Genomic DNA, 22133 nt, shown 5'->3' with positions numbered 1-22133 from the left:
AGCTATGGACCATCTCCTTAATTGGGGATCATCTATCTTAAATAATCAATCAAAGCCTCTAAATTTTACAGCAATTGAAGGAAGACATAGGGCTTTAACCACCCTGCCAATCTTCCCTGTCACAAGAACAAGAGAGGAAAATAGATGACATCAATCCTCTTCATTTCCCTCTCATCACAAATTAATCCTTCAAGCATGTTTTTGGCTGTGGTTTGAAACTAGTCTTGTTTTTTCAAGTTGCCTCCAGTGGTCTTGTCCTTAAGGGGCATGCATAAGTGCACCATTGTGCCTACCATTCCTGTCTTATTGTTCCCATTTATTCATACCTATTGCCTGTATTCTTACTCATGTTTATACCTATATCTATTACCTTGTAAGCAATTGACAAATCAAATAAATAAAATAAAATAAAATAAATAAAAATAAATTATAGTTTATTACTTCCTTGCAACAGTTCACTGACTATTTGCAGAAGAAAGAAGGAAACAATGGTTGTCCTAACAGATAAAATATGATCTCCTCCTCCTCCTCCTCCTCCTCCTCCTCCTCCTCCTCCTGGTCCTCCTGGTCCTCCTGGTCCTCCTCCTCCTCCTCCTCCTCCTCCTCCTTCCTCCTCCTCTCTTCCTCCTTCCTAATAGAGGTTATGTGTTCAAAACCTAGCAGAAGTGTGAAACTTTTTACTTCAAGTGACTAAAAAGATAATGAAACATTGGAAGCCTGTACTTAATTGTGAGAACCTCGCTTCAAAGAAGAATGAAATATTTTGAGGAATATTAAAAAGGGGAAATATTATATTTCCCCAAAGGGAGAAATGGAGAAACATGCTCTAAAACCAGCTTCAGTCTTCCTACCCCCAAGCAGAAACTGAGGAGGCTAGCTTTTAGAAATTCAAATATGGTAATCCATTCAAGACAGGATATTTTGAAACTCCTTGCAGCAAAGTCTGAACAAAGGCAGAATGGTAGGATTAGAAACAGCCCCTCACCCAAGAGCCAACACAGGACAAAAGCTATTAAGCCACAATAGGAATTGCCCAACATCCTTTCAGAATATAAGCCTCTTCATTGCACCATCCCAGAGCAGTCTAAACTTCACCTGGAATCTCAGATAAACAATAAGCCAGAGGCTGACCAAATTAGCTCAAACACCTAGGATTTGCATTTCCTCTCTTGCCTATAAAGCCAGCTATAACCCCTTCATAATCCCTACATGACCCCATGGGAATCTGACAACAGCCAATAGAATACATGTTCTTGCACAGGAATAGGAAACTCAAGTGCAAAGTCCAAAGAAGGTATAACACCCTCCCGCAACTGGTGGTTTATCTTTAAACCATCTTTCCAATCAGCCTCCATGCTTCCAGTGTCTTTCTCCAAACTTGGAACTGAACCAGATGGATATTTCTTCCAACATAATCTTTCAAAAAGAGCCCTTGGTCATCTAGAGAAAGTTAGGTATAAGGAAAAAAGGAAATACCAGTGGGGAAAAAAAACATTTTTCTTGGGTTTTGTACCAGCAATCTCTAATATAAAAACCAAAATTCTTTACTACTATTTTTTTAAACTGCTGGGTGAAGGTCTAGACATTCTTGAAGAGCAAATAAGCTATAAAAAGGATTTTTTATATTAAAGTTTTATGTGTGTGTGTGTGTGTGTGTGTATGTGTGTATGTGCATGTATATGCATGTATATGCATTTGATGCTTTACTTGTGTAATTTGATGCTTTAGTGTGTGTGTGTGTGCGCGTGTGTTTTCTTAAGTTTTCACAGGTATTTATAAGTATGGTATTCAGCTTTATTTGGGTATTTTCCCATGTCATTATAGTTGTGCTTTTAAAATTGTACCGATGTTTTGGCAGAATCTCATCTGCCATTATCAGGCTTGTGTATTGTGACCAACATGTTTATAAGATCCTATAAGATCCACCCAGTGGTGGGATTCAAAATTTTTAACAACTGGTTCTGTGGGCATGGCTTAGGTGGTAGGTGTGGCTTGGTGGTCATGTGACTGGACATGGCTTGGTGGTCATGTTATTGGCTGGGTGTGGCCAACTCACTATCACTCACATCGAGGCATGCATCTCCTTGCCTGGCCTCTCATGACTGTGGGGATGCCGCAACAGTCGTAAGTGTGGTCATAAGTCACTTTTTTCAGTGCCATTGTAATTTTAAATGGTCACTCCACACAAGCAAATTACCCACAAAGGAGGGGAAAAAAAACTCCAGAGATGTTCCTGAGACAGGAAGTCTAGTCCTGTCAAGAATGTAATAAGGGTTAACGGAGAGGCAGTTTCTGTAAGCAACACCAGAATGTTTCCTTCCTGCCTTCCTTACAGGATTAGGCCAGTAATTTCTTCTAACAACTGGTTCTCCGAACAGCTTAGAATGTTAACAACCGGTTCTAGAGAATAAGTGCGAACTGGTAGAATCCCACCCCTGGATCCACCCTCAGGAAGATTTCACAGAACAGAGTAGTGAACAGCTGCACATGAATTGTCCATTGAGAGGACATACTGGTAGTAACCAGCAGTTGAGAACATTTTGCAGGTTATTTCCAGAGTGTCTAAGTTCAGACAGGATTTTCTTAATCTATTTTAAAGTCAAGCTGGTATGAGCAAAGAACAGGGGCAGCTTAAGCTCTAAGCCCAAGGTTGCTGCCAACTCACCTCCCTCATGGAACTGTAATGAACATGAGGAAAATAAGAACTTCCCATGGGTGTACCCATACATTTTGTTGGAAAATCTGGAGGCAGCATCCAGTTTTAATCCTGGAGTTCTGTGATTTTTCGTGCAGGTTAAGTGAATAAGCCAAAAGGCATTGTGAACTCTACTGTCACCAATTTACACATCATATATCAGTTAATATTACATATACTATTTACCTACATTTCTTTAAATATATTTTCTAATACACACACATACACACATAATACAGAATCACAAATGTTTTTTATATATAATTTTGTGCACATTTCTTTGATTATGCACATTGATAATATGTACATTTGATTAAAATTGTATCAGTGAATTTTCTTGCAAAACTTGGAAACCTTGGAAACCCTGAAATATAACAATATTTTGATGCATTTTGTAATTTTTTTATCTTCCATTCCTTCTGATCATTGGAATAGATTGTATGCACATGTGGAAAATTTTGAAAATACTATTGGATGGTGTACAACAATTTTATGATTGCTTTCCCTTTTTAAGGAATAAAAATCAATTTTCTAGAATATTTATGGAGGCCATCATTTACCCCCTCTCCATCCAATGCCTTAGAAAAATGCCAGGTTCAAAGCATTACTGAAACGAAGAATATTCGCTAGGTACTGGCGTGGTAGTGGAAGAAACAAATAAGCAAAAATGAAATTTATTGGGGGAAAGTTTGTGTATGTTTTCTTCTTCCCTATTTCGCTACCCACTGACAGGAATTGAAAAGTTCAAGAAGCAATTTGCTCATAATTCAAATTCCTTTGAGGCTGAAGAGATGCTACACTTGATGTGAGCATTATTTGTATTCTGCAAATGAATGGTCTGTAGACTGACTACTTAAATAAAAAATAAGTTTGCTTGCTTTGAAAGTTAGTTCAACAATCCCACCCCCATTCCCAACCCTGGCTTGTTTCATAAAACTCATTTTCTGTCTTGAATCAGAGACGACTCTTATTTCTACAGCAGAAGCCTCTGGTTTCCAATTATGGAAATGCAGTTGTTAAAAGCATTCATATGCCAAACAACATTGGTTTCAAAAATGACAGTTTCAATGGAGATAGAGAAAATAGCATATTTCAAAGGTATATTCTACAGTGTGAGAAGAAAATGTCTTCCATGATAACCCAACTCTTCCCCAAAATGGAAGTTCTGCTTCTGAATGACTTGCATATTTGCAAAGGTCTAGTGCTTTCCCCTTAATCTACAATGGGTTAGAAATGAGCAACAATTTAACATACAGGAAATTATAGTTATTTCATCCAAAAATAGAGTTGTCACGGCAGGGACCTTCTACAGAGGTGGCATGTACAGTGAAATATACATAGGAATCAAGTTGCAAGACTTCAGTCAGCCACTGCACTGCTCCTTCCACTGCTCCATTCGAGAATGTGGCAGAGGACTGTTATTAAAGGCATGGAAACCAATCACATAAATGGTAAGTCAATTAGTTGAAAACTAAATTGTAATTTACACTTCAACTAAAGTGGTCCTCCCTTTTTTTCCTGGTTCTGCCTGCAAGCATGAGAGTCTACCCCTACCCCTGTATCAAGTCTCAAAATGACTTATCTCCTGCCCCTCCAAAAAAAATAAGCAGGGACAAAAGAAATTGGTGGAGAACCTGGTAGGAAAACCCAGGACTGATTACCTGTCAGGGGAGTTGAAAGGACTTATCCAGAGAAAGTAGCAGTGAACCATGACCATATCGTTTCTAAGAAAATAGCATGGGCATATCTATATAATCCCTAGAATTATGCATTCCATTTGATGACATTGACTTTCCATATTGCTGGCTGGCTGAGTGAGGAGGATATCAACATTTTTAAAAAACCTCAAATTCCCATAGCAAGGTATATAGGATAATTTGTTTTCTATAGGCTGAATTCAGCTTGTGATCTGTCCTCCCCTTTCTATTCTTTTCAGGTTGATGTCCAACTTCTGGTAAAGATTTGTGTCCCCTTTTCTCCTTTCTTTTGGCTTTAGAATAATATCTTAAAAGAAGCTCAGTTCTCTAATTGCTATGTAGACATAGTTGCAAACAGAAATGTATGCATATATTCACTCATATATTTTTGAATAAAAAACTAAGCAACCAAATGTAGCCTAGTGAGTTCTGTGAGTGGAGCAAATATGGTTACTTTATGAAGCACTGTAACATTTGAAGCTAGAAAATAAGAAAATAAAATAAGACTTTATCTGATTTTTCAAAGTACAGTAGTCAAAATGTCAAACTATAAAGAGAGATTGGAAAACAGAGCAGCGTACAAAAGAGTTTTAGTGAACAAACAAAGCAAAGTCCAATTTAGCAATCCTAAAATTTCTTCTGGAGAAAAATTCCCCAAATTAATAAGAGGGATAGAAAAAAAGATTACTTCCTTCTTTTTATCTTGGATTTTCAGTTGAGTTGCAGAGTGAGTCCAAAAACTACCTAAATATTTCATTAGACGTTTCTTTAAAGTATCTTTAAAGAGCAACCTGGCATCTCACTGATCTGTTTTCAAATTTTGAGATATCCTATGCTTATGCCTCCACTAAATACCCTATCCTCAAAGTATAGTGTAATATGCTGTACTTAAAACTAGTAGTTATGACTAAATGGTGCCATCTACTGGCCACTGTATTTTTTCTTATTAAATCAAGGACATAAAGAGCCTTCACTATCTCCCATCCCAATCAGAGGGAAGCGCTCTTTTTGAACTCATGTTTATAGCAAAATGATATAAACTAAGTCTCTATTGGTCTCTATTGGTTATAACAGTGTAATACATGATGCAAAATTATTTTGTTCTATAATGATTTTATTATCAAAATATTTACAAGTTAAAGCATAAAACACAGTTGGAATTAATTTTAAATAAATTAAATACATATAATATATAAAAAATTATTATCTTTCATATTTAATCTCCTTTAAATAAACTTTTATTTAAAAATAAGGAACTGTGGGCTTAGACACTCATACCTTTTCTAATATTTCATGGTACGTCAAACAAACCATATGATGATTTAAGAGCAATGTGTGAATCCATACAATTGAAACCATCAAATTTATGGAACTGAAGAATGAACAGAAATTCTAGATTACTACAGATATGAAGGGTTTTTTCCAGGAGGGAGTGTTGATCCCTCAGGAGTAAATCAAATTACTAATAGATATCTCTGTGTTACTTATTAAGCTGGTCCCTAATACAATGTATACATACTTTCAAATAAATTTCCATTTTAAAAAAAATATATAGTTCTGGGTTTATTGTGGAGGATGATTTTTAGAATTGGTTCACTTATACTTTGCTTCCAAAACAGATTTAGTCATCTTTGATTCACACAAAATTGCACACAATTATCCAAGAAATAAATACTATTCATAATTTAGATAATACAGTACTGAATCCCATAGGGATGAAACATTTAAAAAAACTTGATTCATTTCAAGACACACTATTGACATTTGAGGACTATATGTAGGTACATTTCTGCAAGTTTAGCTTTTGCAGAGAAAATCATCTCCCTTTTCTATGTTGAAACTGAACTGTTCCCTAGAGGTATTGTAGATAAATGTACCACGATAGTTAAATATTTCCTGATGACTAAGAATTGTGAGGTCTCTTCTTGAAACATGGCCACAAAAGACAAAATGTACAATTCTACATGAAAATGATACTCCCACCTTTAACCATTTTCAATATGTCAAAAGTATCATTTATAAAGAAGCATAAATTGCCAATATCTTTGTTCTAGATTTGCAGAAATGGAAGGGAGCTATCAGAGCTCAAAATATCAAGGACAGAAGGTGGACTGTGCACAAGGCTGGAACATATGCCATGCTGCTTGGATGGCTTCTATTCTTCCTTGATATGTTGCCAGCATTGGAACAGGATTGTTGTGGTGGGACAGGATGTTTCTTCTCAAGTTATTGTCCTCAAGGAACCTCCCATTATCCATGGTGGAAAGACTTCTCCAAAGGTGACTTATCTTAGTCCATGAGTGGCTGGATATCATTTCAGAGTCGTCCACATTTACTACCTGAAAATAACAAAATATAATGGTTTTGGATGTGCCTCCTTTCAACTTCCTTCCTTAGATATTCCAAATATTTGTGAGACTAGATCAAAATCCTATGGCTATAACAATATTTTATTTACTGTTTTTAAAAATTAAACTCCAGCGAAACTTGTAATTTTTAAATCCAAATATTTCTGTGGCTATATGACACAATATTATTTGACATAATAATGTCAAGTTATTCTTAGCTGCAGACAATTTTTGATCTCACTTTAGGTCAATTTCCAACCTCACTATTTAAAGCATCTGCTTCTGAACGTTTCTTTCTAAAGAAAAAAGAAAAAAACCTTCTGTATGACTAAACACCTATGAATCTGTACCACAAGTTATTATGATGTTATATTACACTCAGACAGTTTTATTAGTTGACCAGGATTCTGCTAATATTTTTATTGTATCTTTTCCTGCCCTACTTATTAAAGTGTTTTATTATTTTATCCCTCCCACTGTTTTCAATATTTTAGTTCAGTTTGAAATCTGCCTAAGAACTCTGCAATATTAGGCAGATTATTGGAATGATTAATAAATTAGCTATTATTTATCCTTTCCTCCAGAGCAGGGATTCTTAAGCATTTTGCTATTACACCTCACTTTTGTGTAATTTTAATGTATACACTTCCCCTAAAAAGCCAAACATTAAAAGGAACACAAAGGAACAATGGAAATATTATAATGAGAAGAGGGTGGAGCCTCCCAGCGATACCAGGCATAGAGAATGGTCACGTCTATTCCTATACTGGTTTTCTCCCTATTTGTGGGCTCTGATAGAAGCCAAAGCTGCCCTGTAGGGGCAGTGAAGCTAAGGAGGGGTGCTCTGTGTGGTAGCAAGGGAGATTGCAATCTCCTGGGCCTTTTCCCCTCTAATGCCATGGCAAGCAGAAGAGACAGTCTAAAATGGCTGCCACAAAATCTGGGAGAGATGACGACCACAAGCACTGTACAGGAGCGGACTTTGGTGAATAGTGTGTGAACTGGGTGAGCTTTGTTCAAATTTTAACCCCAAAAGAATATCCAGGAAAAGAGAGGTTCACAACTATTTTTAAAAAACAGCAGCGACCTAGAACTTTTGAAATGCTGGAACTATCCACTTAAAAACCAATGCTATTTTAAGAGGTGAAAGAATGCTTAAAGGAAGCTTTTAAATATAGAAAACCTGGAAAATAGCTGAATAACTTGAAAAGTGATCCTTGGGAGGAACTGTCTTTTATATTTGTAACTTCTAAACCCCTGGGATTTATTGGGAAATTAACTGTTTTTGATATACTGTTTAATGCTGGAACTGCTGGAACTTGGAAGGGTGTCATCTACTGGAAGAAGAAGGGAACTACACCACCAAATCCTCTGATGAAAGTGTGAAATGTCCAATACACATAATAGAAGAAAGTAAACAAAGCTGGGAAAGAGGTCTGACTTTGACTTTATCTCAGAAGGCAATTTGGATATTCTGAACTACAGAGTGAGTTTCACTTCCTTTTTGAAGATTTAAAGATGAACTAAATTGTTAACAATTAAATACTATAAAAACTGATTATTGGACTGAGGACTCGAAAGATTGGAGAAAACACAGTGGATTAATTTGGATTTGGACTATTAATATTATCTGATAGAACATCAGATGAGGTCAAAGAAGAAAGGGATAGAAGAAGAGAGGAAAAGAAGGAAAATTCAATAAGACTTTAAAATTTGGACAATTGGGAAGACAAACAATTGGAAAACTAAAAGATTATAAAATACTAAAGAATTTTTAAAATTATAAACTAGGAAAAAGGATTTGGAGACATAACTATGAGAAATGATTACTAATAACTGGATTGGTGGGAGTGTTTAAATATTGAGTCATTGCAATTATAGAGGTATATTGAGTAATTTTTACTGAATTGTAATAAAATGGATTACCAGGTGATAATAGAGGAATATGAAGAAATAATTTTGATGAGTAAAGATATGCATGAAACTATAAGAACAATAAGGAGACAAGGGGAGTGCCTAAAGATAAAGAACTGAGTATAGAAGGCCTGGAACAAATGGGTGTGGGGGAAGAGGAATAAGATATTTGGGAAATAGATCAGAAATTAGAAGAAGCAGTGGAAGGGGAAAAAATCAAAGTGAGATGCAAGAAAATACAGATAATGGAGGGAAAGGACTGATAAGTTGAAATCTAGATAATATTTTAAAAGCTTATAACAGAATAGAGGGTGGAGGAGGAAAATCTCTTCAAAAATTGGAAAGTCCAGAGGAAAAAAAACCAAAAATATCTTTTTTAAAAAAGAATGATTTATGGACGGATATTCAAAAGGTGCAGCAAAAAAGAGATAAAGGGCAACTCGAAAGAAATAAAAATATTATTAAAAAACTATAAGTTTCCAAGAGAGAGAAAGAAAAAAATGATTAAAAAGTGGACAGATGATGGAACTCCAAAGAGACCAAGAGACGAATGGATAGCGATAAAATACATTAGCAAAATGGAAAAGTAGAAAATATAACTAGGGAAAACAGTAGCATATATATTAATAGAAAAATAGAATTCACTTTATTTAAAAATAAATTAAGGGTAGAAGGTGGAAGTTTAGGATTAGGGAATTTAATTGTATTATTAATATTAACAGTGTGTTAAAATATATTTTGAATTTCAAACTTTTAAGGATTAGAAATTGTGGGCAGTTGGAAATGGAAACCCGAGATGGATTGAATACTGTTAATATTTGGATTGATTAGTAGTGTTGGATGTTTGGGATATTGAAAGCATGGTGGAAAAATGAGTAATTTTTAAAATATCAAATACAAGATAAGGGATAATAAATAATGGTGAAAAGAAATGTTATGTATGCTTAAATGAACCAATGGGAAAAATAAGAAAGAATAGAAATAGAAATAAGAGAGGAACAACAATATACATATTTTAATATAGCAAGATCCATGCAATAACAAGAGGAAGGTCTAGAAATTGAATGGCGGTAGTATCAGATATGTTTAATTAACATGAAACAATGAGAATGAAATGTAATAACTATGAGTTACATTATGTATCTGTACTAAATATATGATACCAAGGTATCACACTGTTCACGCATTGACATGTATAAGTAATATAAAATAAAAAACTTGACTTAAAAAAAAAGAAAATATTATAATGAAAGCTTGGGAAAATTGAATGTACGGCAATAATATATAAGGAAAATTTGGCAGGAAAATCAGAAGTTGTAGCCATGTGATATCTCCTTAATGTTCTGTGTTGACTCACTTAACCAAATGGGAAATGGTGTTGTAAGTCTGTCATGTTTACTTGATGTTTTGCTTAATGATCGCATCACATAAGCAACAAAGTTGCTGTCCCAATTGTGCTCACTAAGAAAGGACGACCTGCACTCCTGAAAAAGTTGTTGTAAGGTTAAATCAAATCTAAAAGTATACAAATCCATTTTAAAAAGCATTATATATGGAATAGATTAGCCAATTGTTTCCCACTTTAGTATAGTCCTTCCTGGATGAAGATGGAAAAATTTATCCCATGGAACATTGAAAACCCCAGATCATTTTCTAAGAATTCAAGACTTAAATCTTACATATGTCTTAAATACTGTAATATTTTCTTAGTCAACTTTGTCACTTGATGGGAAAAATATATAATTTTTTCAAAAATAAATTTTCCAGCCATGAAAAACTTCAAGCATTATTTTTAAAAAGATGTTCGGTTTTTTACCGAAACATGTGATTTAGCATAAAATACATATGGTTTAATTTGGCAATCAGTATTTCTCCAGGCCTCAGGGAAAGTCCATTTTTTTCAGTCCTACTACCTAATATTCCTTATTAGAAATGTTAGCATGTTCACGTAGCTATTTTCATACTAGTATAGAGTATCTCACTACTGCTGAACTATGCTCTTGGCCTCCAGCCATTCACCATTCTATGTACCATTAAAAGCAATAAACAATAGCTTTCTGTACAACTTACTTGATTAAACATTTTGAGCTTGGAAACTGCCTTCTGAATCAAGGCTTGAGACACTGCTAAAAAGCACAGGAAAAATAATGTAAGTTACTGTGCTCCAAAACAATATATTAACAGCCAAAAATTGCATTAGATTCTTCAAGAATCTGGAGAAGGAACATACCTTGTAAAAGTGAATGATTTTTCTGCAAGAGAAGGGCAATAGAGAAATAGAAGGAAAGAAAGAAAGAAAATTAGTAAAGTAAGTAAGATATCACATTTTTTAGCAATTGCTAATATAAACATATCTGAATTATCTTCATACTGTAAAGAATCATCTTATATACATACATAGAACATAAATCATTCTATGATTCTATGATTCTATATGTATCAAAAGCATTCTTATAAGTTGCTTTTTAAGTTAACCTTGCTCTCATCTGTTATCTGTGAAAGTCCATTCCCATAACACTTGTTCAAAGAGTTAAATGTACTTCAGTTACTAATTTAATTTATAGAAATTTCTTTAAAAAACAGATAATATCTGCCCAGGAAAAATTACTGGGACTACAGCTGTCATGAAGGCAAATTCAAACCTTCCAATTTGAAGAAATCTCCCATTGATTCCAGTAGAAATTTTGTCTGAATGTACAATTTCAATTTCAGAGGATTGCAGCAAGAGTGAAAAAATTTCAATTTTTCTTTCATATCTGCTGTAACACTTTATATTATCTAAATCTGTTTAAAACAGACACATTACATTTTAATACACTTTTTTGCTATTTAAGTACATTCAGACAAAAATTTTATCTCATTTTTATCCACGTACACACAAATACTCAACATACCTAATAGTCCTGCTTCCTATTTTATCTACAACTTTGTGAAGTAGATTAGACTAAGAAATCTACCTTGTAATTTGGCTACTTCTACACAGCACTGCAGTTACTGTATATAAAAAATTGGGTATTACTTTAAAACAATAAATTATGAAAATGTCTTACTTTTTCCTTGAAGACGCTTTCGGACCCAGATAATGAATGATACCACTGATAGGACAGAAAGCCCAGTGAGTGATGTACCAATTGCTAAGAATTTCCCAAGGGTTGGAGAACCTAATGTTTGAAAATTGGAATAAATTAGAAAAGTATAAAAATCTGTTTTACTGGCTTTGAATCTATTGTTCTAGACAGCAGTGGCAACCCACTTCTGAAAAAAACTTGCCAAGAAAATTGCAGGATTTGCTCAAGAATTATCTGAGAATTAGACATGATTGAACAAAAGAAAAAATTACTATATATTATTCTAGTAATTAGCTCCTATTTATTGTATTAGGATGATTTTTCAAAATTCATATATCTTCCCTTGGAGCATGAGTGCAAAAATGGTAGTCCATCAGCAACATTGGTATGTTCTTGGAGGCCAAACCAGAGTAACTGTTATGAAAAACTGGAGCTTTGGGTTGCTATTTGCATTTAGGATTTACAAAGCAAAATAGCCATCTTAGAATTTTCAGGTGCTTAAGCCCCCAAATTCATGCATTTAAATTCCTGAATTCTCCCACTATTGCTATGATTCTATGAATTTGATATAGCCCTGCCTCAAAGTACTAGAAATTACAAATATAATATTTCCTCATCATAAAGATGCTTATTTCATACAATTCTAGTAAAACCCCTGTCACTACAATAAGTATGGAAACAAATCCTGGCATGCATGTAGCATCAGTATCCAAAATATATTACTGGATCATCCAATCTCTGTCCCTTACCTTCACAAACAGGAATTGGCTGACTCCAGTGTCCATCTGATAAGCACTGAATCTGGGGTGATCCTCTTAAAGTGTAACCCTTTGCACAAGCAAAATCACAGGTTGATTTATACTTCAGTTCTGTAGCATTATGGGAACAATTCATAAGGCTTCCTTCTGACTGACGTACTGCTTGACATTCCACCACTGAAATAGAGGCAGGTCATGCCATAAGTCATCTCATATATGGTCAAAGAGCAGAACATAGAAAAACAGCAACAGTAAGGCAATAAGGTAAGACCTTCACCTTCGCATGTAGGCTCCTGTCCATCCCATTCCCCAGATGCACCACACTGGAGTATACTGGGGCCTTTCAAAACGAAACCTTCTTTGCAAGAAAAATTGCAAGATGAATTCCAGGCATAATTTCCAGAAGGGTTGGAGCAGTTGAATAAACCATGTGCAGGCTTCTGTAGTGCATGACATTCCACAACTAAAGACAGAATTGTACTCCATTAGGTTAGGCAACTTCCTTGGTCAACCAAATGTCTATTGGCTGAACACAAACTAAAGCTGTGAATTTTTTTATCATAGTACTGAGGTTCCCTTTAAACTCCCGATCTCTCCTCCCAATTATTTATTTTCTGTTTCAAAATCTAGTACCAATTTCCATAATTTTGCTGGATACCCTAGGAAAATTATTTGCTAAATAAGACTTTATTATTTCCTCAAAAAAAGATTATGAGTTGAAGGGCTAGAGACTTAACTTCAGGGTGGCATAAAATGCATTTGTGTTTACTACAGCACATACAAATTATATTTCAACAAGATTTCCATTGCTGTTTTAGATTTTGGGATAAATTCCCAATAAAAATGTCTTAAATTTCACTCCCCTTTTTTGGCAGTGCATTGAAATTCATAGTAATCTAAGGGATGTTCTATCATTGGAGTCAAAGGGACTAGCCTAGTTTAAAGTGTAAGATGCCTATTTCCATGCTGAAAATATAACTGTTGAAATACTATTTTCTATAATTAATTTGCACTTTCTTTCTTAAAAATGGGTACAAAATTCAAAGGTTCTGATTCTTTATAAACCTTTTCCGTATGCATGCATTGTTTATAGACTCACCCTGAATCTAATAAATTATAGAAAGCTGCTTGATAATGTAGAGTTTGATAAGGTATTTCCTAATTTCAGCAAATGTATGGAGGTGACAAACACAATGTCTCATTGCTTTTAAAGTTTACCTTCACATTTAGGAACTGGATCAGACCATTCACCATTTGATGAACAATGAATGTGGGACGATCCTTTCAACGTGTAACCCTTCATACAGCTAAATTCATAGACTGACTTCAAACTTGGATTTGTGTCATTGGAAGAATGTTTGGCAATTCCCATTTCAGGAGGCTGCACTGCTACACATTTTATTGCTGGAAATAAACATAGCATATACAACTATTTACTGTTTTGTGTGAAAAAAAAAATATTCAAAGAAAATTAAAATACAAAATACCAAAATATTCAAAAAAGGACAAGAGAATTAAAAATCCCAACAAAAAACACTGAAAAGAAAAAAGAAGGCTAACACATATAGACATAACTTCCTCCCTAAATGAATGCTGATTAATATAATTCAGTAATGTTAGTTTCCCACCCCTTGTGAAACAGGCCAAAAGAATTTTAAACTATTAAACTATCAAATCTACTAACAAGTTGTTAGCCTGTCATCTATAAATAACAAAATAGTTAACAGAAAAAGCAATAATAACAAACATATAGAAGAATAAATGTAATATAAATTAAGAACAATAACAAGAGATAGACAAGATTGAAATTCCAAAACCCTCTGTTAACAAAATATTATTGTAATCAAATCGTAAAAAATGTATCATGGCTTCAATCCCAAATTATCCCAAATATAAACCCTAATTGGTCCCAAATCAAATATACATATGCATTTCTTTATGCCATCTCTTATCAATTGCTAATTGATTGAATATAATAAACCCAGTCTCCAAACTAAATCTATCTTGCCCCAAAAAATCAAATACAATTGTTCCTCAATCAGATGTATTAAGTCCATTTCCCACTCTCTTTCAAAACCCTTAAAAAAACATTTGCCACTTATCCACCCAGAAGTTTTCTGCTATTATATAAAAGCACAGTGTTACACTTTCATAAGGTTTATGGAGTTGGCTCTATTCTGAGTCTATATTCCTTCCTGGCCAGGATACAGCTGGGAAATCACATTTCTTCTCCATGTTCTCCACTATCTGTGTTATTTCTGTGTCTGTATTTCTTCCCAATGAATCTGCTACTTTGAAAACAAGTTCTTCTTTTAGGTTTAAAATATTTAATGTCTGTTTTTAAAAAAATGTTTTGCCCAGACTTTATAAATTCATCCAACCTTTTAGGAATAAAATCAACTAAAAAACTGCATATTGCTAGACAGACTCTGTTTTCCCCCTTGGGTGTCAGCCTCCTCCTCCTCTCTGTAATCCAATATATTGTGGCTCAAAGCAGGGAGGAAGGAAAAAAGACAGAGAAGATATTTTCTGACTATTTTGATCCAAAAAGTTTTTGCAGGTTAATTAAATACAAATCCAAAGTCAATGAAAGCGAAATTGAAAAAAGCAGTCTAATAAATCAAAGAAAAAAACCAAAAAAAAAATCCAGCTGGGGTTGATATAATTCAGCATTCAGCCAACCAATTAAAGATAATAACAGAAGATAACAATTTAAAGATAATAACAAAATCAAAAGTTCAAAAAGTGAACTTAAAAATTATAGGAATGCTTATGATAAAATTCTATTGGTAGGAAGAGATGTAAAAAAGACCATTTATTTTTCAGCTACTCCCATGAGGAACTACAATCTTCAAGATTTCCCCTTCTGGGTGGGTCCACAGCCATCCAAAAACTATCTTGGGCCATTCCTAAATGCTCCCTTTCAAATCCAGGGGGCAAGATTGCCGAAGAACCAGCTCTGGCAGCAAACACAGCAGATCATGAGTAAGAAATTGTTTCTTTTTATTTTTCTGATATGTATCCATTTCATGTATTCATAACTATGTTTATACTTATACCTGTTATCTTATAATCGCTTGACAAAATAAATAAATAAATAAATAAATACAATAAAGAGAAAGAAAGGCCCTTATTCTTCAGCAGCCATTTTGTTTTGGAGTCTCACACAACAACAATTTACTTTGATGATAAATGGGCCAATTCACTACATTAAAAAAATATATCCCGTAGGAAAACAATACTAAGAACTAAGATAAGAAGGTACCTTCACATTCTGGCTGTGATGCATCCCAGTGTCCAGAATCATCACACTGGAGTTCACTGGACCCATTCAGTTTAAATCCTTCTTCACATGCAAACTTGCAGGTTGAATTCCAGGCAGAGTTTCCAGAAGGACCAGAGCAACTCATGGAGCCATGAGCCGAAGGCTTTAGTTCAGGGCAATGCATGGCTGTAAATGATAGGATTTGAATTATCACTTAGACTGAAAAAATATGGAGTGTTATATTTTCATACAGTATTTTCATATAAGATGACTTTTTATTGTCATTTTGGTCATTTTTTACTATATGGCAATTATGTGTAAAAATGATGAGTTGGGAGGTTAATATTGTATAAGTGGGAAAGGAGGTTAATTGACTTTGATGTACTTATGCTTCAAAGTACTAGAAAGTACTAGAAATTAGAAAAATATAATATTTCTACATCATAGACATGCTTATTTCATACAATTCTAGTAAAACCCCTGTCACTACAATAAGTATAAAAATGACCCCTGGCATGCATGTAGCACCAGTAACCAAAATATATTACTGGATCGTCCAATCTCTGTCCCTTACCTTCACAAACAGGAATTGGCTGACTCCAGTGTCCATCTGATAAGCACTGAATCTGGGGTGATCCTCTTAAAGTGTAACCCTTTGCACAAGCAAAATCACAGGTTGATTTATACTTCAGTTCTGTAGCATTATGGGAACAATTCATAAGGCTTCCTTCTGACTGACGTACTGCTTGACATTCCACCACTGAAATAGAGGCAGGTCATGCCGTAAGTCATCTCATATATGGTCAAAGAGCAGAACATAGAAAAACAGCAACAGTAAGGCAATAAGGTAAGACCTTCACCTTCGCATGTAGGCTCCTGTCCATCCCATTCCCCAGATGCACCACACTGGAGTATACTGGGGCCTTTCAAAACGAAACCTTCTTTGCAAGAAAAATTGCAAGATGAATTCCAGGCATAATTTCCAGAAGGGTTGGAGCAGTTGAATAAACCATGTGCAGGCTTCTGTAGTGCATGGCATTCCACAACTAAAGACAGAATTGTACTCCATTAGGTTAGGCAACTTCCTTGGTCAACCAAATGTCTATTGGCTGAACACAAACTAAAGCTGTGAATTCGTCATCAGAATACTTACAAAATTTGTGTTCCACAATAACAAATATTATACAATCCTCTACTTACAGTCATTTATTCAGTGAGTGTTCAAAATGACAACAGCACTGAAAAAAGTGACTTATGACTGCTTTTCACAACCTTTGCAGCATTCCCATGCTCACATGATCAGAATTTGGATGCTTGGCAAATGGCATGTATTTATGATAGTTGCAATATCCTGGGAGGCATGTGGTCACCTTTTGCCCCCTTCTGATAAGCAATGTCAGTAGGGAAGGCAGATCCACTTAACAGCTGTGTTATTAACTTAATAACTGTTATTAACTTAATAACTGCAGTGATTCACTTAACAACTGTGGCAACAAAGGTTCTAAAATAGGGCAAAACTCACTTCACATTTGTCTTTTTCAGCAACAGAAACTTTAGGGTGAACTGTGGTCATAAGTCGGGGACTGTAATAAGTGACAGATAATAGAATGTGGAATAGAATGCAATTCATATTATTACATTCCTGTGTTTATTTAATGTGATAATCTTTCCAATCTAACCAAGAGAAATAACTAACTAAAAAACAAAGTTTCAGTTTAGAATGCATTTGTATGCATAAAACCTTAGTGTATTGGTAAAATAAAATCCACCTTTGGTGACTTAAAGAATTGTTCAGAGTATCTTGAGACACAGTCATGATTTTAAGTGAAGGTAGCACAAAAATGTTTTGACAGCTGAATAAAATGCTTCTAATTCTACAACACAGACTTAGACAATTCTCTTTGGTTTTCATTTGGTTTCACAGTCAAATGTACATACCTTTACAGAATGGAGATGGTGCAGACCATTTTCCAGAATCTGTACATGTTATTGATTCCATCTCAGTTGGTTTGTAACCTTCCTTGCATTGAACATCACAAGAAGAATTAAAGCCAAAATCCTGTATTGGATGTTTGCACATAAAGATACCTTGATCTGGGTCTTCCAGTTGATTGCAAGAAATTACTACAAGAGAACAGAAGGGTTTGGATAAGGCATTTGTTCCAAAGTAGAACAAATGGACAGAATGGGAAATCCACAATGAGTTTGAACTAACTAAATGACTAATTAATCATACCATGTTCACAGTCACGTCCATAGAACCCTTTGTTGCACTGGCAGGTGTAATTGTTAATTGTCTCTATACATTCCCCACGACCACTGCAGGAATTTGGAGTACAAGAAGCTGCAAGACAATTAAGCAGATTATATTGTGAAAACGTTACAGTAATGATATTATGGCTATTATAACACAATAATACAATAAGGTATTTCCCTTTAAGAAGAAAAGAGGAAAAAAACTATGTTTCTATCTTGGAGATTCATTTTCCCCTTTTGGGATTTTTGTCCTTTTGGTGCTGTTTCTTTTTTTCTTTTTAAAAGCTGTCTGCTGTATTGTACAAATTTCAGTGGAAAAAAATTTCCATAATGAAAAAAAAAAACAGGAACAACTATTTCCATATATTACATAGATTTTTCCAAATTCTTGCTTTCATGCAAAACTGTTTCCAAAATTTCTTTCATATGACTTCCCCATAATAACCCCATATCTTTGCACTTCACAAGATACATCCAATGTTAATTTGATTGGACTTCCATTTATAGCCAGCAACAATTATTACATCTGATGTTGAACATTTTTTTAGTATAGCTCTTTGGAATATTAGAAGCAGAATCTATACAATGAAATTACTCCAAATATATTCTTACCAGACGTCCCATTGAGACATATAATTGATTTACAATTTTACATCAGGAATGATTCAATCTGAATCTAACCCCTTATTTTTCAATGTTTACAAAAATCCTAAAAATAGATATGTAGTTTTCCTACTAAAAACAGTATAAACAGTAATTAGAGTGATATCAATCCATACCATTATAGCACAAAGCTCTTTTAGTTTTATAGCATGGTTCATCATTCCACTTTCCTGAATCTTTTGTTCGTTTTATATAGATCTCGACACAGTCCTCATTCGTTTTTCCATTGTTTGGTTCACCGTCAGCCCAGTTTTTAGCTTCTTCTGTCAGTTGCTTGTTTGTTCCAATCCATCTCCATTCATTCTCAATTTTTCGGATACCAATCCAGTAATATTTTGAATTTCTAGGAAATGTTGCATTTAAGTAGTGAATTTCCTCTTTATTCTGAATAGCAACCAGGTTTGTGAAATGGGTTTTACACCATTTCTCTGCTTTGGTGTAATTCATATTTTCCTCTGATGCATGGTATGTCCAACCATTGCTAACCTTAAATAATAAAAGTCCTAAAACAAGACAGAATAACAAATGGTTGTTTTAACACATTAACAGAGTTGGAAGGGACCTTGTAGGTCATCTAGTCCAACCCTCCACCCAAGCAGTAGACACTACACCATTTTTGACAAATGGCAGACTAATCTCTTCTTGAAAGTCTCAAGTGATGAAGCTCCCACAAGTGATGAAGCCCCTCCAAAGGCAAGCTGTTCCACTGGTTGATGGTTCTCACTGTTAGAAAATTCTCCTTATTTCCAGGTTAAATCTCTCCTTGTTCAGTTATTCCGTGTCTGGCCTATAGGTGCTTTGAAAAATAGCTTGATCCCTTCCTCTCTGTGGCAGCTCCTCAAATATTGGAACACTGCTATCATGTCTCCCCTGGTCCTTCTCTTCATAGACTTAGCCAAACTCAGTTCCTGTTACCATTCTTCATATCTTATTCTTTATACGTACTTCATATATTAGGGGCCCTGCATAAATGCACCAACGTGCCTACCGTCCCTGTCCTATTGTTTCTTCTTTTTTCTTATCTGTATCCATTTCATGTATTCATAACTATGTTTATACTTATACCTGTTATCTTATAATCGCTTGACAAAATAAAATAAAATAATAAAATAAAATAAAATAAAATAAAATAAAATAAAAGTTTTAGTCTCCAGTCCCCTAATTATCCTGGTTGCTCTTCTTGCACTTTTCTAGAGTCTCAACATCTTTTTTATACTGTGCTGTTAGAATTTAGCTATCTGAACTAAGCCCTAGAGACCAGAAATGTAGTTCATGCTAAAAGAAGACAGAAATAAAGGTAGGGAGAATAGCTATGGGAAGAGGAATGGTTTTGGTTTAAAAAACAGAAGGAAAATAACTATGAATTGGATGGAAGAGGAAGAGAGCACAAAACTACCAGCCATATACCTAGACTGGACTTCTAATATGGAATGGAACCTAAAGCATGTTTTTAATGGAAACAAATGACTTGATTAAGAAAACAGAATGAAAAGAAAGTGGATGAAATATAACAAGTGATCTAGAAAAGATAGAAAGAGGAAACAGACAAAAACGATTGTCTGAGTTTTGAGAATAATAAAAAAGAGAAAAATGAATCTGGTGATAACTTTCTCCTTCGGACAGTTTGGAAACCACTATGAGAGAACATCATTAAGCAGACCTTGGTAAATTTTTGATATCATTCACCCTCACACAAACATAAAATATAGGAAATATCCTGTATTTTTGACATTGGTTTGCTGTCTGTTTTTAGTCAAAATATTTTTCTACTTTGTATTATTAGTGTAATTTTTTAAAAGTATAAAATAAGATTCCTATTTCAGTGAAAAGAAACCTACAGTAAGAAATGTTGCTTCCACTCAGTCAGAAAGGCTCCTAAGATTTGAAATACTCACTTACCATAGCAAAGAATGGAGAGAAAGTGAAAGGTATTCATCACAGCAGAAACAATCTTTAAATCCTCTAGCTTTGTTCCTGTTGATAGTTCTGCAGTGTCTGGATTAAAAAACAATTAAAATAATAGGTTGTTCTAAATTGATCAAAGAAGTAATGGGTTTTCTCAAGTGTGTTTGTATGTGTGTGTATGTGTGTGTAAATAAAAACATACAATTCACATGCAGTTTTATATTAAACTTGAAATCCAAACAAAAGTAGCATTTAAACCTCATCAGCCTTCTGACACACCAAGTTCTTTTTCCCTCTCATTTTCCTCTCCCAGTTATCAGCAACAGATTGGTCAATGAGATTACAGGATTACGTGTTTTCAAGAGAGCTAGTCTGAATCTATTTAAAACATTTGAATGCTGTAAACACAAACTGGAGCTAGAAAGGCGTCGAACTGGTGAAAACATTCTGCATGCATACTTTTTAAAGTATGGAGTTAAAGTAGCTTATTCCTTCCCCAGCGTTTAATCTACCTTCCAAATGAATTGAAATGACAATTCCCAGCGATTGGCATTTTGTTATATTAAATGGCAATTAGCTATGCTGGCTGGGAATTCTGAGAATTGCAATTCAATCATTAGGAGAAAATTACTTTCTGGACATGCCATAAGAATATAAAGTATGAATTTCATGAAGTGAGACTTACATTCTGTACGTTAGACTTATATATATGTTTAAGAAAATTCAGATTGGCATTAGTTCTCTGTTGAATTTATAATTTAATTTTAAAGGGCAGATTAATGTGAAAAGTAATATATATTTAATAATATAAATAATACTTTTATTCTTTGATCCTGCATTATAAATGTATTTTCTAAAAGAAATTGAGCAAATTGCAGTTTTAAGATGGAATGAATGTTGTTATTACTCACATGTCCTTTTTCTATTCAACTTTCCCTTTGGCATCCTTTGAAAAATTTTTAAAAAGCTTTCAATTATTTTTTTTTTTACTTACCAATAGCAACTGTGGAATGTGAAATCTTAGTTCTAGTTAGATGAACAGAATAGTTGTCTTGTTGTCTTCTGCAAACTCGAGCTTTAAATTGACACTCTGCAGCTTTCACTTGTTGATTGTCGGCCTATTGCTCAGCTCACTGCCTTATATAGGAGACTCCAGCTGCTTTGGAAATCCCACGACACACCCAACAGGATATTACCAGAAGAAAATGAGAATTTCCCTAGGTAGGAAAAAAGCCTCCTTGGAATATTCATGATGTTAAAGCACTAAGACCACCTCCCTGCCTTTCCCGCTTGAAAGCATTTGTACTCGTGAATATCTGACTGCAATTCCTGGACACAAATGTTTGTTTTAATTATTTCCCATTTGGAGCTATTCTTGGAATTGGATTCATTTCAAGGAATTATTTTTCAATTTTTTTTCTATTTAATTATGGAGGTGGAAAAATTCTTTGATTCAGTCCATCCATCCATCCATCCTTCCATCCATCCATCCATCCTTCCTTTTATCTAGCAACTTATGGCAGTAAAAATAGCCTTCTTCCTCTTAATTTTAACTTCATAAAAC

The 22133-nt window shown here is 34.4% G+C and overlaps 1 protein-coding gene across 2 annotated transcripts; it reads right to left on the bottom strand.

The window, feature by feature from the left end:
* Positions 1 to 6355: 6355 nt before the first annotated feature.
* LOC113438156 (E-selectin-like) lies at positions 6356 to 21676 on the bottom strand. 2 transcript variants are annotated; one of them, XM_087930523.1, is made up of 15 exons: positions 21564 to 21675; positions 20564 to 20659; positions 18781 to 19167; positions 17982 to 18089; positions 17684 to 17869; positions 16606 to 16791; positions 16320 to 16505; positions 15746 to 15931; positions 13699 to 13884; positions 12758 to 12943; positions 12472 to 12657; positions 11705 to 11815; positions 10885 to 10906; positions 10725 to 10780; positions 6356 to 6731 (listed from the first exon to the last, which is right to left on the bottom strand). In XM_087930523.1, the coding sequence occupies exons 2-14, from the start codon at positions 20598 to 20600 to the stop codon at positions 10729 to 10731; spliced, it is 2019 nt and encodes a 672-aa protein (XP_087786649.1). In that variant the 5' UTR covers positions 20601 to 20659; positions 21564 to 21675; the 3' UTR covers positions 6356 to 6731; positions 10725 to 10728. The 2 variants fall into 2 exon arrangements, 1 of the variants encoding a protein (XP_087786649.1); XR_015743028.1 differs by lacking the exon at positions 10885 to 10906 and having other exon boundaries at positions 11682 to 11815; positions 21564 to 21676.
* Between the last annotated feature and the right edge of the window lie 457 nt (positions 21677 to 22133).

This window comes from Pseudonaja textilis, chromosome 3 (assembly GCF_049901715.1).
Source record: "Pseudonaja textilis isolate UNSWEBS1 chromosome 3, rPseTex1.2, whole genome shotgun sequence".
In the NCBI taxonomy this organism is placed as follows: Eukaryota; Metazoa; Chordata; class Lepidosauria; order Squamata; family Elapidae; genus Pseudonaja; species Pseudonaja textilis.
This window is presented reverse-complemented; position numbering and strand designations above follow the sequence as displayed.

Bases quoted from the DNA above. Each gene is read 5' to 3' on its own strand.
- LOC113438156 (XM_087930523.1), bottom strand. From the start codon at position 20,600: ATGAATACCTTTCACTTTCTCTCCATTCTTTGCTATG. The intron at 16,792-17,683 runs GTATGTACATTT...TTCTGTCTTTAG, and splicing joins ACCATCTCCATTCTGTAAAG to TTGTGGAATGCCATGCACTA. The intron at 10,907-11,704 runs GTAAGACATTTT...CTTCTCTTGCAG, and splicing joins AAAGCGTCTTCAAGGAAAAA to AAAAATCATTCACTTTTACA.